The sequence below is a fragment of the Enhydra lutris genome, unplaced genomic scaffold (assembly GCF_002288905.1).
Source record: "Enhydra lutris kenyoni isolate GAN:26980312 unplaced genomic scaffold, ASM228890v2 scaffoldscaffold2, whole genome shotgun sequence".
Classification (NCBI taxonomy): Eukaryota; Metazoa; Chordata; class Mammalia; order Carnivora; family Mustelidae; genus Enhydra; species Enhydra lutris.
Genome location: NW_019154086.1, coordinates 28,995,270 through 29,013,092, shown reverse-complemented (window position 1 = coordinate 29,013,092; position 17,823 = coordinate 28,995,270). Strand labels below are relative to the sequence as shown.

The 17,823-nt window shown below is 34.6% G+C and overlaps 1 protein-coding gene across 3 annotated transcripts in view; it reads right to left on the bottom strand.

The window, feature by feature from the left end:
* LOC111150421 (karyopherin subunit alpha 4) overlaps positions 1–17,823 on the bottom strand; it is a 56,308-nt gene that overhangs the window by 33,464 nt on the left and 5,021 nt on the right. For 2 of the 3 annotated variants that reach the window (XM_022507861.1, XM_022507871.1), the window contains exon 2: positions 616–660. In XM_022507861.1, coding sequence (XP_022363569.1) covers positions 616–660 — 45 coding nt within the window. Of the gene's footprint in view, positions 1–615; positions 661–5,423; positions 5,453–17,823 lie in introns of those variants that run through there. The other variant, XM_022507881.1, reaches the window with a different exon arrangement.

The following is a 17,823-nucleotide window of genomic DNA, read 5'->3' as shown; positions in this document are numbered from 1 at the left end:
AAAAAGACAGTGTGTAGTTTAAGCCAGAACCAAACATATATGTATTTATTTAAAAGTACTAAACCATTTTATACATCATCTGGGAGCTTCTCTTTATCACCTAAAAACAAAGTCAAAGCAAAAGTTGGGCATTTCAAAATCAGACTAAAATCAACAATGCCTTACAAAAATCAAGGCCCACTCAAATTTCACTAAAAAATGTGCGGGAAAAATTTAAAGATATACTCCCAACTATAACTTTCTTTTTTTTTTACACACATGAAATATAACCTATTTTAATACTTGAAAAGTTGATGAAATTTGTAAATGGAACAAGTTCTTTTCAGAACTTGTGTATAACTACACCTGTAAGCAGCTGAACTATTTCTTTCTATAAATTATTAAAGATTACAGAAGAAAAACACCATATAACTTGTTTATCTCTATTCTTAGGAGAGTAGCCAAGTTGTATTTTGCCAACTTCAATAGCTTGGTTAAGTTTAGTTAAAATCCTTCAGTTTTCAAAAGAAAAAGAAATGGCAAACACTTGGGATTAATATACATTTAGTATCTTCTATATATGCTGTAATATTGTTAGAATTATGGTTGGAAGTACTCAATATTACTCAGACTCACCTTCCTTAATTCAACTACAACTTCATTTCGTTGTCTTCTCATAGTCTACAAGAAATTAAAGAAAAATATTTTAAAAAAAACGATCTCAATTTCCATCACCCAGGAAAACCACTATTAACATTTCAATGTATATCCCATAATCTTTTCTTCTAGTCATATGTAAATAGTCATTTTTACTCATAATAAAGACCTGTATTAGATATAAAATTTTAAAACTATAATGTGTAAGAATACAAAGATACAAAGAATGAAAGAACCAACCCATAAGCTCACCTCGCATATGAACCATGGCACTTAAAGAAGTAATACATGTAACAAGGCTAATAAATTCAGCAGCTTAAAAGGAGGGAAGGTGTCTTCCTATCCATCCAGTCTCTTTAACGGTAAACACTGTTAGGTTTACTGTGATTCTGACACACTTATCTACTTATTCTGTCTTTACCTTATTTTTGTTTACTTAATTTATGGATTTTTAGAGCCCTTCCATGGTGGTATAATACAGTAAATCTTTTTCATTATTTCTAATGACCACAAAATTTTTCTACCACATACTGTAACCATTCTCTTACTTCTTAACATGTGTTTTGCTCATTTTAAACCTCCCTAGCACACGTATTCATGCTTACTGTAAAACATTCAAACCTTTAGAAACAATACAAGTTTAAGCTCTAAGTATAAGTTCTCCTCATTCTTTCTAGTGACTGCATATGCCAGGGCATATTAAGTAGAAACAGCAAGTCACAAAGTAATACTCATATATCCGATTAAAGACTTCAAACTTATATCCAAAACCGAACTTTTAATTTTTAACAAACATACATAACTCTATCTCATCTCACATGATTCATATGGGAGGTGAGACTGAGAGTTCTTTTATCCTTTGTATCTTTATTTTTATAAGGCTTATGTTACTGTTTAAAAAATTTATGACGGGGCACTTGGGTGGCTCAGTCAGTTAAGTGTCCAACTCTTGATCTCAGGGTCATGAAATCAAGCCCTGTGACAGGCTCTGTACTCAGTGGGGAGTCTGCTTGAGATTCTCTTCCTCTCCCCCCACTCATGGGCTCTCTTAAATAAATCTTTTTAAAAAATTTATGACATATTCAGCATTATAAATCTATTGATAATTTCAAAGGGATTTTTAAGCAAATGGCAGCTCTATCCTTCCAGATGCACAGACCAAAAACTTTATAGCCATCCTTGATTCTTCTTTTACTCTCATGTTAAACATTCGATTGTACCAAATCCTCCCACTGGTTCAACCTTCAAAACTTATTCGAAATCCAATTACATATACCTTCTCTGCCAGTACTACTCTGGTCCAACTCACCATTAACGCTCACCTAGATTATTGCAAAAGAGTCTCTGAACTTGTACCCCTCTTCCTGTTCTTGCCCTCCTCTGTATTCATTGTTATCACAGTAACCAAAGCAATCCTCACAGGTAATCTTAATTTTTGAGTCCCACAGTCTCCTTTGTCAATCTGGTGAAATCAATGAACACCTTTCATATAGTGTTATTTATTATTTATTTTTTTTAAAGATTTATTTATTGAGAGAGCACAAACAGAGGAAGGGGCAGAGGGAGAGAAGAATCTCCAGTGGATTCCATGCTGAGTGCAGGGCACAACACGGGACTTGATCCCACAACATATCTGAAAATCAAGAGTCAGTAGCTTAAACCAACTGAACCACCCAGGCACCCCCAAATACTTTTTAAATAGAGATAAGAAATAGATAAGATTACAAAGAAAAACAATTATATTGATATATAATTGTAAAAAAATATAAATATGAAAAGACAAACTATAATATATGTGCTTCATTATCACATTAAGTGGGATCTAACAGTGAGTCTAGTAAGTACTGTAATTTCAAAGTAATGTTGATCTTAAATGATTTAAGAGATCCTGCAACAATAATGTTCTAACTGGTGGTGACAAAAAGTCACAGGTAACTTTAATAACTACTGTTTACTGGCTATATTATTAAATGAAGGAAAGTTAGAAGAACTGTTAAAAGTTAGTGAAAATAAAGAAGTAATTTTTTCTAAGTCTCCAGGTCCTCCTGAATTCTACCATAGCCTCTGAGGAAGGACTTAGTAAAGAACCACTTTTTAAGAAGTCAGATCATGTCACCTGCCTGTTCAAAACCATCAATGGTGCTCCACTTTGGAGTAAAAGCCCAGTCATAAAAATGCTTTAAGTCCACTCAAATCTTCCTATGTTATTCCTTCTCCAATAACCACCTTTCAGACCTCAGCTCCTATCATTCTCTTGATTCACTCTGCAGTATCTACACTAACTTTGCTATTCCTCTAACATTCTGGAAATTCTCTCTCTTCAAGGTCTTCACTAATACACTATGCAGCAACTCCCAAGGATGGACTCCAGAGCCAAATTGCTTGGGTTCAATTTTCAGCCAAATTACTTACCAGCTCTCTCAATGCCTTTTGTTATCTATAAAATGAGGATAGTAAAAATATCTATTTCACAGGATACTATAAAGATTAAATAAGTTAATATATGTATAGGAGTTAAGTAGCTCCTGGCACATAACAGTGTGTTAGCTATCATTATTATTGCTACTGCTAATTCCTCAGGCTGTAATGCTCTTCCCTCTCTATCTGCAGTGCTCACTCTCATCTTTCAAATGTCACCTCCATGGGAAGGTCTTTCCCTTCCTACCCAACCAGCAACTCTCCTGCTGGGTACTCTCTATTCCTCTTCTATTTTTCTCCATACTACTTATCACATGCCAATATGCTATATGAAACTTTGTTATCCTCTCCCAACTAGAATGTAAGTTCACTATATAAGGAACAACATAAGGAATAAGTATTATTCCTTCTTAAAATGTACTGGGTAATCTTTTATGTCCAGAAATCTTTACTTCAATTTTTGACCAAACCAATTTATTCAATCTCTGTTTAAGTGAACTTCTGATGATCATTTCAGTTTTGGTACAGATATGTATTTTAAAAATACCCAAAGAATGAAACCGGACCACTTTCTTACACCATATACAAAAATAAATTCAAATTGGGTTAAAGACCTAAATATGAAATCTGAAACCATAAAACTCTAGAAAGAAAACATAGGTAGTAATTTCTTTGACATCAGCCATAGAAATATTTTACTAGATGTGTCCCCTCTAGCATGGGAAGCAAAAGCAAAATTAAACTACTGGGACCTACACCAAAATAAAAAGGTTTTGCACAGTAAAGGAAATTATCAACAAAACAAAAAGGCAACCTACTAAACAGGAGAAGATAAAATGACATATCCAGTAAGGTGTTAATATCCAAAATACATTAAAAAAATCATCTACAACTCAACACCAAAAAAGAACAAATAATCCAATTAAAAAATGGGCAGGGGAACTGAATGAACATTTTCCCAAAAACATCCAGATGGCCAAGAGACACATAAGAAGATACTCAACATCACTTATCATCAGGGAAATGAAAATTAAAACCACAATGAGATATCACTTTACACTTGTCAGAATGGCTAAAATTGAAACCACAAGAAATAACTAAGTGTTGGTGAGGATGTGGAAAAAGGGGACCCACGTGTACTGTTGGTGGGAATGCAAACTGGTGCAGCCACTGCAGAAAACAGTATGGAGGATCCTCAAAACCTGAAAATGGCAGTATCTTACAACCCAAGAGTATCATACAGTATCATACAATCCAGGCAGTATCCTACAATCAAGTAGTGGACTACTGGATATTTACCCCCCAAAACACAAAACACTAATTCAAAGGGATCCAGGCACCCCTATGTTTACTGGAACATTACTTTCCAAAAGCTAAATTATGAAAAGAGCCCAAGTGCCCATCAATCAATGAACAGATAAAGAAGATATGAGATACACACACACACACACACAATGTTATTTGGCCATAAAAAAGAATGAAATTTTGCTATTTGCAATGACATGGATGAAGCTAGAGAGTATAATGCTAAGCGAAGTCAGTCAGAGAAAGAAATACATTATTTCACTCATACGCAGAATTTAAGAAGCAAACCAAATGAACAAAGAACAAAAAAAAATACAGAAAACAAACTGCTGGCGGCCAGAGGGAGTTAGGGGAGAGATGGGTGAAACGGGTGAAGGGGATTAAGAGTACACATACCATGATGAGAAGAGAATTGTTCAATCATTATATTGTACATAACATTGTATGTTGATTATATTTGAGTAAAAAAATATATAAACAAAACTCAAAACCCCTGCAAACTGTTTTCCAAATTGGTTGTATAATTGTCCATCCCAATAACAGTACCTGAGAGTTCTAGTCCTTCACATTCTTATCAAAATTTGAAATGGTCACTCTTTTTCATGTAGTCATTTTAATAGATATGTGGTGGTCTTCATTTCCCTAATGATTAATGATACTGAACAACTTTTCATGTGTTTTTTCTTTTCATTGTTTATTTAAAGTAGGCTCCATGCCAAAACAAGGCTTGAACCCACAACCCTGAGATCAAAACCTGAGCCAAGATCAAGAGTTGGACACTCAATCTACTGAGTCACCAAGGTGCCCCTCCTGTATTTATTTTCTATCTTACATTTTCTTTCATAAAGTCTTTTGAAATCCTTTGCCCTTAAAAAAAACACTCAATAAAAAAATACCAACAAGACAGGTTGCAAAATGAATAAAAAAACTTAGCCAAGTACTACAATAAAAATTTCAACATTCACTATCCTTTAACTATTACAGCCTTAAAAGGTTAAAAAATTTTTTGTTTTGTTTTGTTTTTTAATATATAAGGAAACTAAGGTGTAGACAAGTTAAATTACCTGGCTAAGATCACACAGCTAGAAGTGGAATAGCTAGGATCAGAATTCAGATGGTCTCCTATAAAGCCAATTAACCAATAAGCCACACCGTCTCCCCGAAGTCTTAAAGTTTAAGCCAATCTTGGAGCCTATGGTTCATAGCAAAGAAAAAGATATTATCAAGACAATGGGCTTTGTACTGTATCACAGTACAAAAACACTGAACTTCAGTAAACAACAACAAAAAATTAGGTCCTATGTCTCACACACAGAAAATAAAACTTGTAAAATGTACTACTTCGAAGATTGTTCAGTAAAAGGTAGACTTTTGAGGGATAGATAGCTGAAGTCAAAAAAAGTTCTATGAGTAACTCTTCTACCTAAAGAAGCAGAGTGAAGTCATAGTGGGCTTTAACTTCTTTTCAATGAAGTAAAATGTTACATAAATTAATAAAATACTGGAGCACCTGGGCGTCGGGTGGCTGTCTGCCTTCAGCTCAGGTCATAATCTCAGGGTCTGGGATCACGCCCCTCATTGGAGCCTGCTTCTCTCTCTACCTGCTGCTCCTCCTTTCTTGTGCTATCAAATAAAATCTTTAATTAATAAGATATTAAATAAATATTAAATATCACATTTATATAAGTATCTTATTTACACCCAAAGAATTTTTTACCACTACAGTATATCTTACTTATTAAATCTGGAGTTTCTGATAATTTGGAACTATTAATAAAGGATTTATCAAACCAATTTAACATGGTAGTAGTGACATATGCCTCTGGCTATTCCTACCCACAGAAATTTACTTGCAAAGTAAGAGATTTGACAATCTCTTTATTACAGAGCAAGAAAGCAAGAAAAGAATTTTCTTCTCTTGAGAAAAAGCTATTACCTTCAAGGTAAAGAGAAGACTGAATTAACTAGCAGAAAGACACCCTATGCAGCAGCCTGGCAGCATTTATTTTGCCAAGTCTTTAAAGTGATATTAGATTTTAGACATTTACCAAATCACAAGTCCAACTCAAATAAAAGACTATCTCTCTGGGGTCCCATAAAAGGGGTATATAAGGCTTATTTTTCTAAGTCGTAACTCAAAAAGCAGAGGTTTTATATATTATATACAAATGTAATAGTTGTGAATTCACATGACTTACACTGATGCAGTGAGCTGTCAATTAGAATTCCAAAAGGCTGCCAAACTGGCCAGACTTTATTTATAGGCCAAAGAGCTATCTAAAGGACAAAGGCTGTAAATGGGGGGATGGGGGAAAGGCAGAGAAAGAGACTGAGTAAGGGGTAGAGTTTAGGCAGATCATCCAGTATTTATGTATTTCTTTGCTTGTAATAAATACAGATACAAAATCCTAAATTCAGGCAAAGGGGGACAAGAAATTGTCAAAAAAGTCAAACAAGTGAATGTTACAGAATATAGCTTTTTTTTTTTAAGATTTTATTTATTTATTTGACAGGCAGAGATCACAAGTAGGCAGAGAGGCAAGCAAATAGAGAGGTGGAAGCAGGCTCCCTGCTCGGCAGGAAGCCTGCTTCTCTCTCTCCCACTCCCCTTGGTTGTGTTCCCTCTCTCGCTGTGTTTCTCTCTGTCCAATAAATAAAAATCTTAAAAAAAAAAAAAAAAACCTCTACAAAATACTAGTTTAAGTTATGATGATGTAATAACATATTGTACGAAATCTGAATATTTTTAAATTTTTTGAGTAAAATAGGAGAGTTTAGCTGACCTAATCTCACTAGAGAAAATTTTAGAAGTTAGTCATACAAAAGATAAGGAATGTAATCTTTGATTTTACTTCATCCAGCCCATTTCCATCCCCTAGGAATGTTAATATTTAGGTAATAGCACAAAAAAAAAACAAAAAACAAAAGAAGATAAAAATGTAAAAGACTATCAGGCACGAGATATTTTGTGGGGTGATGGAATATATTCTAAAATTGGGTTGTAGCAATGGTTGCATAACTCTGAAAGTTTACTAAAAAAAAAAATCACTGAATTGTACACTTTAAATGGGTTTTATGTAAGATAAATTATATCTCTATAAAGCAATTTTTAAAACATTATATATACACACAAACATACATAACCTTCCCATCCCCACAACATGGATTACCTCTGTATTATTATTTAGAGCCTGCTGGGAAACATTTACTCAATCAAATATTTATTAATCACCTATTTGTTAAGCACCAGAAATACAAAGATGGACCAGACACAGGAAATCCTTGGCTTTAAGGAGGTAGTATTTATGACAGAGAAATATAATAAGTTAATAATAAAGCCTAACATTTAGTAAACATTTGGTGCCAAACACCATTTATAACACATTACTTGATTTTACTCATCTAATAAATGTAATGTGTTATAACATGCATATACTGCTCTTGACAGTAGAAAGTCTGCAGTAAGTAAAAATGAATGTAAGCCTAATCTTGCCCGTGGGGAGTCTGCTTGAGATTCTCTCTCTCCCTCTCCCTCTGTTCTTTTGTTCCTCCCTACTTGCATGTTTGCTCACTCTCTCGCTCAAATAAATCTTGGAAAAAAAAAAAAAGCTCATTTTCCTATTCCTTTCCTACTTTCCCTCCTTTCATTTCCACTTGCTGATCCCTCCAGCAGCAGCCATAATGGGCTTATTCATGCATTTGCCAAGTATAATGTATGCTGGCAAACTGCTTGTGATTAGCAGATAAATTCCAACTTTATTTATGACATTTCTCATTTATGACAATAAAAGAGAAATTTTGAACACTTAATGTTAAATGCTTACTCAAATTGTGATTTCTCAAAATAGTATTTATTAATAGTAGTAGCTATATGCATTACTAGTGATGGGCAAGTCTTCATAAGCCAAATCAAATTTCCACCTCTAACAAGTAAAAAGCTTACTCAAGATTGAGTAATAGAGAAGTCTGAAAGTAAATTAAACAGGAGGCCAGATTTAACCTTGGCAAGTTACTGAACAATTTAAAGTAATTCTACCAGAAATAGTAATACTTTAAAATGATCCACATCTAAATTATAAGCACTGAGACAATTAGTACATAAATATAATTTAAAAATCACAAAAAAATGTGAGAAATTGTTAACTGTTAACTCCAGGGGCACCTGGGTGGTTCACTCTGTTAAGCGTCTGCCTTTAGCTAAGGTCATGATCTCAGGGTTCTGGGATTGAGCCCTACATTAGGTTCCCTGCTCAGTGGGAATTTGCTTCTCCCTCTCCCTCTGCCCTTCCACCTGCTCATGTGCATGCTCTCTTTCCCTCTCATAAATAAAATTTTAAGGGGAAAAAAACCAGTTATTAACTCCAAGGAATGGGAGTACAGTAGAGTTTCACTACCAAGTATTTGAACAACAGAGAAATGTATTAAATTCAGAAATTATACTTACCTCTTTGGAAAAGTTAGAAAATAAATGTAGGAAAAGAAAGAAGTTCAATTTCCAGTTTTTTATGTTTGTCTGTCTTGTACAAGATACACACACACACACACACACACACACACACACACACACACACACAATCTTTAGTGTCATATCCAAGAAATCCCTGCCCAATCTAATGTCATGAAATTTCTGTCCCATTCTTTCTCCTAAGAGTTTTGTTTTAGGTCTTACATTTAGGTCCTTGATCCATTTTGAGTTAATTTTTAGTATATGGTGTTAAGGGTTCAATTTCATTCTTTTACTTGTAGCTATCAAATTTTCCCAGCCCCATTTTTTGAAGACTGCTCTTTACCAATAAATGGTCTTGGTGCTCTTGTCAAAAATCTTTGAATATACATGCAAGAGTTTATTTCTAGACTCCTTTTCTATTCTGCAGGTCTATGTTTGACTTTACGTCAATACCACACTGTTTTGATTACTGTAACCTTCAAGTTAAATTAGGAAGTGTGAGACCTCCAACTTTCTCTTCTTTTTCTGGATTGTTTTGGCTATTATTCAGGGTCCCTTGAGATTCCATATGGACTTTTCCATTAAATCTGTAGATCACTTTAGGCAGTACTAACATTTAATAATAGGTCTTCCAACTCATGAACATGGGATGCCTTTCCATTTATTTTTGCTCTCTTTAATTTCTTTTAGCAACATTTTGCAGTTTTCAGTGTGAAAGTCTTTTACCTAGTTAGGTTTTTCCTAAGTATTTTATGCCTTTTGATCCTTTTGTAACTCAATGTTTCTCAATTTCCTTCTCAAATTGTTCCTTATGAATGAATGCTGATTTTAAATCCTGTAACTTTGCTGAATCATTTATTACTTCTAACATATTTTTAGGAGGATCATTAGGGTTTTCTACATATAAGTTCAAACCACCTACAGAGAATTTTACTTCCTCCTTTCCGGTGTGGATGCCTTTTCTTTTTATTGCCTAACTGTTCTAGCTGGGACTTTTAGTACCATGCTGAATAGTACTGGTGAAAGTGGACATCCTTCTTAGTCTTCCAAGCAAAGCTTTCAATCTTTCATCATTGAGTGTCATTTGCTAGGGCTTTTCATATTTGGTCTTTATTATATTGAGGTTGTTTCCTTCTATTCTTAGTTATGAGTGTTTTTATCGTGAAAGGGTATTGAATTTTGTCAAATGCTTTTTTGGGTATTTTTGCCCTTCATTCTGTTAATTTGGTACAGTACATTGATTTTCATATATTGAACCATCCTTTACATTCCAGGATCAAATCCACTTGGTCAGGGTATATAATCCTTTTAAGATGCTGCTGAATTCAGTCTGCTAGTATTCTGAAAATTTCTACAACACCGTTCATCAAGGATATTGTTCTGCAGTTTTCTTGTAGTGTCTCTGGCTTTGGCACAAGAGTAATGCTGGCCTCACAGAATAGATGTGAACATATTCCCTCCTCTTCAGTTTTTTGGAAGAGTTTAAGTGGGACTTTAAAAAGGTGTTAATTCTTTAAATATTTGGTAGAATTCACCAGTGAAGCCATCTGGTTCTGAGCTTTTCTCTGTTGGGAGATTTCTGATTACTGATTCAATCTCTTTACTAGTTATAGATCTGTTTAGATTTTGTTTCTTCAGGATCCAGTCTTGGTAGGTTGTGTGTTTCTAGGAATTTATCCATTTCATCTAGGTTATCCAATTTGTTGATGTAAAAGTCACACATATCCTTTTGCAATACTCTTTTCTACAAAACACATGACAAGTAAACACATTTATCTTATACAAGGAAACACTAAAATATGGGTACATTAACTAAATTCCAATGGTTCTCCGTCTGGGGTGACTTTTGTCATTCAGAGAACATCTGGCAATTTCTGGAGATAATTTTGGCTTTTACAACTGGGACGAGGCATAGTACTGGCATCTACTGCCAGAGACAAGTGAAGCTGCTAAAACATTCTACAATGCACAGGATGTTTCTCCACAACAAAAAATTATTTGGTTCAAAGTATCAAAAGTGTTAAGGTGGAGAAACTTGGCTGCATTCTATTGTGAGTTATTCTAATAAGAACCCAAATTAAGTTCAAATACATTTGGAAAAATGTACACAAGAAAAAGTAAACATTCTAAAACATTTAGTAGTAGTAAGATTATATAAGATTACTTTATTTTCTCATTTTTCTAAAAAATTTCTACAATTACCATGCCCTTACCATTTCAAGAGACAAAAATTACCTTGTTTTAAAAAATTTGATTGAGTCACTACTTCTATTTTTTTTCAACATTTTATTTATTTATTTGAGAGAGAGTGAAAGTGAGAAAGATCACAGAGGGAGAGGGAGAAGCAGACTCGCCGCTGAGTAGAGAGCCTGATGTGGGGCCTGATCTCAGGACCCCAAGATCATGACCCAAGCCGAAGACACCCAACTGACTGAGCCACCCAGGTGCCCCTCGTCACTAATTCTAATTAATCAGAGCACACACACACATTTTTTTTAAAGTTTCATTTAATTCCCTGCCACTGATATGCCAGTCTCTATAATGAAAATTAAGAAAAGACTGGTATACAAAATAGACCTGGTCTGTACTCTCAGGGAGCTTCTAGTCTGATGGGAGAAATTAACACAGAGTGACTATGCTAACAAATTATCATCAGTGTTCTTGAGGAAAACAATAAGGGGGGTTGGGGTGGAAGGATGGCATCTCTAAGTAAGTAACACTGAAGAAGACTCAAAGGATGAGAAATAACCAAACAGCGAAGGAAAGGGGATGAAGGTTAAAAAAAAAAGGGGGGGGGTGGAAAAAGCATTCAGACAGAATAGTACGTGTAATGGGCCTAAAGAGGAAAGAGCTATCGAAGTGTTAGAACAATTAAAAGAACGTGAGAATATAAGTAAAGGAGATAATAAAGTGACAGAGGTAGGAGAAAAAGGGACCAGAGCTGGCAAGGCCTTGAAGGCCTCAGTAAAGAGTCTGGAAGCTAAGAGTGCTAGGAACCTACTGAAACAGAGAAAGGGCATGATTTCATTTTTTAAAAGAACCATGCTAGTTGTTTTATGAACCGGAGAAGAGCAAAAGCAGAAATAAGTCAATCACTATGGAGATGAGATTAATACTAAGGTTATAATGATGTGCCTCAGATTTTAATAGTGAGTAGAAAGTTAACAGAAAAGTAAAATGGAATGACATTATCTAAATAATGTCATACTTACAACCTTGTCTAAAAGAAACTTCTCTTTCCAGGGATGCTGCTGCAGAAGCAGGCAAAGGCTGTTCTTTATCAGTGACATCCTCCCTTCCACACCACTGCTGACTGGGTAAGGGGTGAAGGGGAAAGCTTGACTCAGGAAAAGCCAATCCATAAGCAGACCAGCAGTAAAAACAATCTGTTTCACCTTGGGCAGAACTTTATTGGCTCAGAGTCTCTCAGTAACTGAACCCAAAATTACATAAAGACTAATACAGTATCGGGGCAGCAGGGGGAGGGGGGAATCTAGTACTGGGTTAGTGGCTGGCGGAGCAGTAAAAAAAGGATCCATGAACTCCTACCACCAAGACACTCTTACCTCAAGTATCCTGAATAATGTGAGAATGGTTCTTTAATTTTCCTAACACTCCACACCCTTATTTGACCTAGTCTGGACAAAGGTGTTCTCTTCACTCTTAAAGGCTTAATTAAAGCTGTACCTATTAGGTGGGATTTTAATTTTACAGAAATTGAAGTTACAAAAAATGATTAAGCTTTCCTAATGGCATATATCTACTGAAATTTAATCCTAGGAACTCCCACTCTAAAAATCAGGCTTTTACACCAACCTCATGGGAAGAGTTACTGGACAGTAAACATTTAGGATGTCCTTTCCCTTCATGTTTGAGGTATATCACTTATTATAAATTTGAGTTTACGAAAGAAAGATAAAAGATCTACTACAACACTAGCTCACAGTGGTTGAATATCTTCACAGGGTCCGTTTAGAGCAGGGATCTGAGAAATTTTGACCTGCTAGATGTACACTCCATGAGAATTTAGCCTGTGTTATTCCCTGTTCTATTCTCACTGCTTACAACCGAAGTTCAGACATAGAAACTGAGTATTTACTGAACCTATGAATTCAATAATAGGGAAGGGTAGACAGAGAAGTCAGTAAAAAAAGAGTTAACAAGAGGTAACCTAAGACCCTTAGGTAGTGGAGAGTTGTCACGGTCTCTTTTTATTTCTATTGAGCTTCTTTAAAAAAAAATACAGCTTTATTGAGATATAATTCACACACCATACAATTCACCAACTTAAAGTGTACAATTCAGTGGTTTTTAGTATAAAGTTGCACATAAATCACCACCATCTAATTACAGATCATTGTCTTCACCATAAAAAGCCTATACCCATGAGCAATCATTCCCCAAGGCCTGGGCAACTATTAATCTACTTTCTGTCTCTAGGAATTTACCTATCCCAGACATTTCACATAATTGAAATTATAGAATATGTCATCTCCTCTGACTGGCTTCTTTCAGGCAGCAAAATATTTTCAAAGTTCATCATGCTGTAGCATGCAGTAGTACTTCATTCCTTTTTATGGCAGAATAGCATTCCATTGTATGTATAGACCACATTTTGTTTATCCATTCATCAATTGATGGACAACGGGTTGTCTGGTTTGGCTACTATGCTTAATGCTGCTATAAACATTCATGTATAAATTTCTGTGTGAACACTTATTTTTAATTCTCTTGGGTTTATACCTAGCGGTGGAATTGTTGGGTCACTTGTTCTAACTTTGAGGAACTGCCAAACTACATTCCAAGGTGGAATGCACCATTTTACATTCCCATCAGCCATGTAGGAGGGTTGCACTTTCTCTACATCCTTACCAACACTTGCTACTATCTTTTTGTTTACTTATGTCTGTTTCCACACTTATTAAAGAACCTATCCTAGTAGGCTAAAGTGGTATCTCATTACGGTTTTGATATGCATTTCCCTAATGACTAATAATGTTGATCATATTTTTTATTTGTTTATTGGTTGTAATTAAGCTTTTTCATCACTTGAGGATAAAGGAGAAGCTGGAGAAGAAAAGGAAACTGGGGAAAATTATTCAAGACATTAACAGAAAAAACGTGAACATTCTGATATAAGAGCCAAAACATACTGGGTTTCACAGTTACTGAAGAACCAAGAATAATGTAACAATGATTTGAAAATATTAAGACTACATTTTGCTTGCTTTTCTGAATGAGCAAGCAGCTGAAAGTGACCACAGAGGACGAGGGTAAAGAGACAGGATGGGTGGCAAACAGGACAGGGTCACTTAATACAAGCAAATAGACACTACTTGTAGAGCTATCAAGATACAACTACCATTAACTAAACAAATTTATGTTTAGGAATCACAAAAACATGCTATAAAAATTAAAACAAATATTAAGAGTAGATACTGAGCAACTTAAGTTTCCACAGAAGAATAGGAAACTGATTTGCTTTCTAATATGAAAAAATATGTCTACCACCAAATTATGAAACCCCACATTATCTTAGGATTCTGACTTTTTTTCATAAAAATGTAATAAATTCCCAGGTTTTTCAGAACACATTATGAAAAATGTAATTTATGTTAGGTTTAATGTAAATTAAATTTATGGTAAAAGTGACAGCTAATACAATTTTGGTCTAATAGTAAGTAAACGGTAATAGGAAAACCTTGGGTTTTAAGTAAAGCCAGCATGTCTATGACCTTAACTCATTTTTCATCACAGGTACTCAACAGTGTGAATCAAAACTACTTTGATTAAATTTACAATCTTGTGGAAAAACAGTTACAAACTACATAAAATATCTACTAACCTACTTACAACCAGGATTAGAGAAATGAAGTCAGAAACTAGTAATTTTGCCACAATTTGGTTGAAGCACATACAAGAAAGGCTTTTATTTGCGTGCTAATGGACGGAAAAGGAAGCCTTCCCCAATTCATGTGATGTGATTTGAATTATGGTACATGGCGGTACAAAAGGAACTGCAAACGAAATGTTATTCTGACAGGGAACACAAGGGGTTATTTGGATATAATGAACGATGAAGCAAGCTGGAAGAAATAAAAAGACCCTCCATTCACTCTGTATATACTATATGCCAGGTTATTAAGCATTTAAATGGTTTGGAGAGACTTAAAAAATAAAAAAAAAATAAATAAATGGTTTAGTGAGATTACCTTCCATAACTATTAAATGGAGGAACCAGGACTCAAATCCAGGTGTAACTGACTCATTAGTCCATTTTTTTTTTTTACATGTGATACTATAAATCCTTTTAAGGGCTTTTATTAATTAAAAGTGAAGGTCACCTCTTATAGAAGCAACAATAATAAACAAAAACAGAGGTTCTCAAAGTGCAATCAATAGGTCCCTGTGGGGATGTTGAAACCTTTTCATAGGGTCCACAGATCAAAACTATTTTCATGTTACTACTACTATTTATTATAATGCTAATATCTGTATAGCAATGCAATGCAGTGGGTAAAACTACTGGTGCTTCAGTATGAATTAAGGCAATGTCACCATGCTGTATGAGTAATTACTGTATTTCTAAAAAAAAAAAAAGCAACAAAAAAAGGCTGGTTCACTTAATGTCCCTGACATTACCTTTATTAAAAATTACCTTTATTAAAAACCTGCCTTTTCTAAAATTTTGTGATAAAATGGGGATTACATATAAACTACTTCTGCAGCAAACCCATTTCTGCAGTATGATGACTGTCTCAAGAAAAGTTTTTTATGACTGAGTTGCAAATTGAACTACCATTTTTTCATGGAACACCATTTTTACTTGAAAGAATGACTGACAGACAAATTATGGCTATTCAGACAGTGTCTGGCAGATGTTTTCACAAAAATGAGCAAAGTGAGCTTATGGCTTCAAGGGAAAAAACTTATAGTGCTTCTTGCTAATGATAAAATTAAAGCTTTCAAGTGAAAATAAGAATTCTGGAAAACCTGTATCTACCACTGTGAGCTTCACCAATTTCCAACATTTAACATTTTTCTGATGAACTATTTGGTGACACTAACTGACAATAATTGTGAATTTTCACTGTACAATAAAATATGTCAGCATTTGGAAGATCTGCATAACTCTGCGAACTAATATTTTCCAAATGACCAATAAAACATGCTGTCACAAAATCAGGCAATGATAAAAGATTTCAAGCATAAGACAGACCTATAAATTTTAACATAACAGAGTATGAAAGGCTCACTGATATGGCTTAAGATTCCATATTACAACTAAACTTTGAGAAACTACTATTTCATGAAGTTATAATACAGTATCAAACAAAAATTTCCATAATTATCTGAAAAGGCTATTTACTCTAACCCTAAATACCCTCCCTTTCCAACTGCCTATGTGAAGTTGGGTATTTTTCATATATCTCAACCAAAACAGCATTATCACAAAAGACTGAATTCAGAAACAGGCATGACAATCCAACTATCTTTTCTTGGCCAAACATAAAAGAGACCTTTAAAAAATGTTAAACATGTTCATTCTTTTCACCAAAGTTTTTGAAAAAACATCTCACCAAAGTTTTAGGTTATTTTTCATTACAAATCTATGTATATATAAAATAGTTTCATTATTTTTTATGAGATAGTATTTCTTAAATCATTAGCTTTAATTTCTGAAATGGTGTTTTCTTTTGAAATGATAAATATTGACAGAAACCTACAAACAAAGCTCTTTGAGGGTCCCTAATTTTTAACAAGCATAAACAGGTCTTCAGCCCCCAAAGCTTTGAAAACTTCCAAATTAAGGCCATTAGAAGCAAATATATATTTTTCTTATTTAGTAGGTGCCATATAAAGATTGTTCTCACATTAATTATAAAAAAAAAAAGAGTCTCCCCAACCCTGTCTTTCACTAAATCTAAATGGAAAGCCTATAAATGTGTTCTCTAGAGTTTAAAGTCCACAAAAGATTTTTTTTCCAAAATTTTTCCAAAATTTCCAAAAGATTTCCAAAAATCTCTGGGAGAAAAAGGAAACACTTACTGAATACCTACTATATCCTATGGACTATGCATTTACTATAATCTTTTAACCAACTTTGAGACCTGTGTCAAGGCTGAAAGAATTTAAGAATAGGTAATATGGTATGGTATAAATATAGAGACTTGACTTTGACACATACCTGAATTAAAATCATTCCCTTAAATGTGATGCTATAAAGTCACTTAACTAGAGACTTTTCTTCTATAAAAGGAATCATTCCTATTATTACACACACTGAGAGAAATGAGAACACAATTAAAAGCATATACAGTATGTGTTGATTACTTCTCTGTTCCAAACTAAACCAGCAAGTACCAAAATCATCATTTAAGATTAGACTTGACAACAAACTCTCATTTTATCACTATAGTCCTTAAGTAGATAAATGCTACTCCAGAAAACATTTAAAAATATTTTGAGGGCCTGGGGTGCCTGAGTGGCTCAGTTGTTAAGCATCTGCCTTCGGCACAGGTCATGATCCAGGGTCCTGGGATCAAGCCCTGCATGGGGCTCCCTGCTCCACAGGAGCCTGTTCTCCCTCTCTCACTCCCCCGGCTTATGTTCCCTCTCTTGCTATGTCTCTCTCTGTCAAAAAATAAATAAAATATTTTTAAAACATGTATTTTTTTTTTAAAAGATTTTATTTACCTACTTGACAGACAGAGATCACAACTAGGCAGAGAGGCAGGCAGAGAGAGAGGAAGGGAAGCAGGCTCCCTGCTGAGCAGAGAGCCTGATGCTGGGCTCAATGCAGGACTCGATCCCAGGACCCTCGGATCATGACCCGAACCAAAGGCAGAGGCCTCAACCCACTGAGCCACCCAGGTGCCCCCCCAAATATGTATTTTTTGAGGACCCACATTAGCTATCAGATATTAGAGATCAATGCTTTAAAACTACACGCACATTTTTCTAAAGTACTTTCATTCTTTTAAAGCTAAATCACTCCTACAACTCTTCCTATCTTG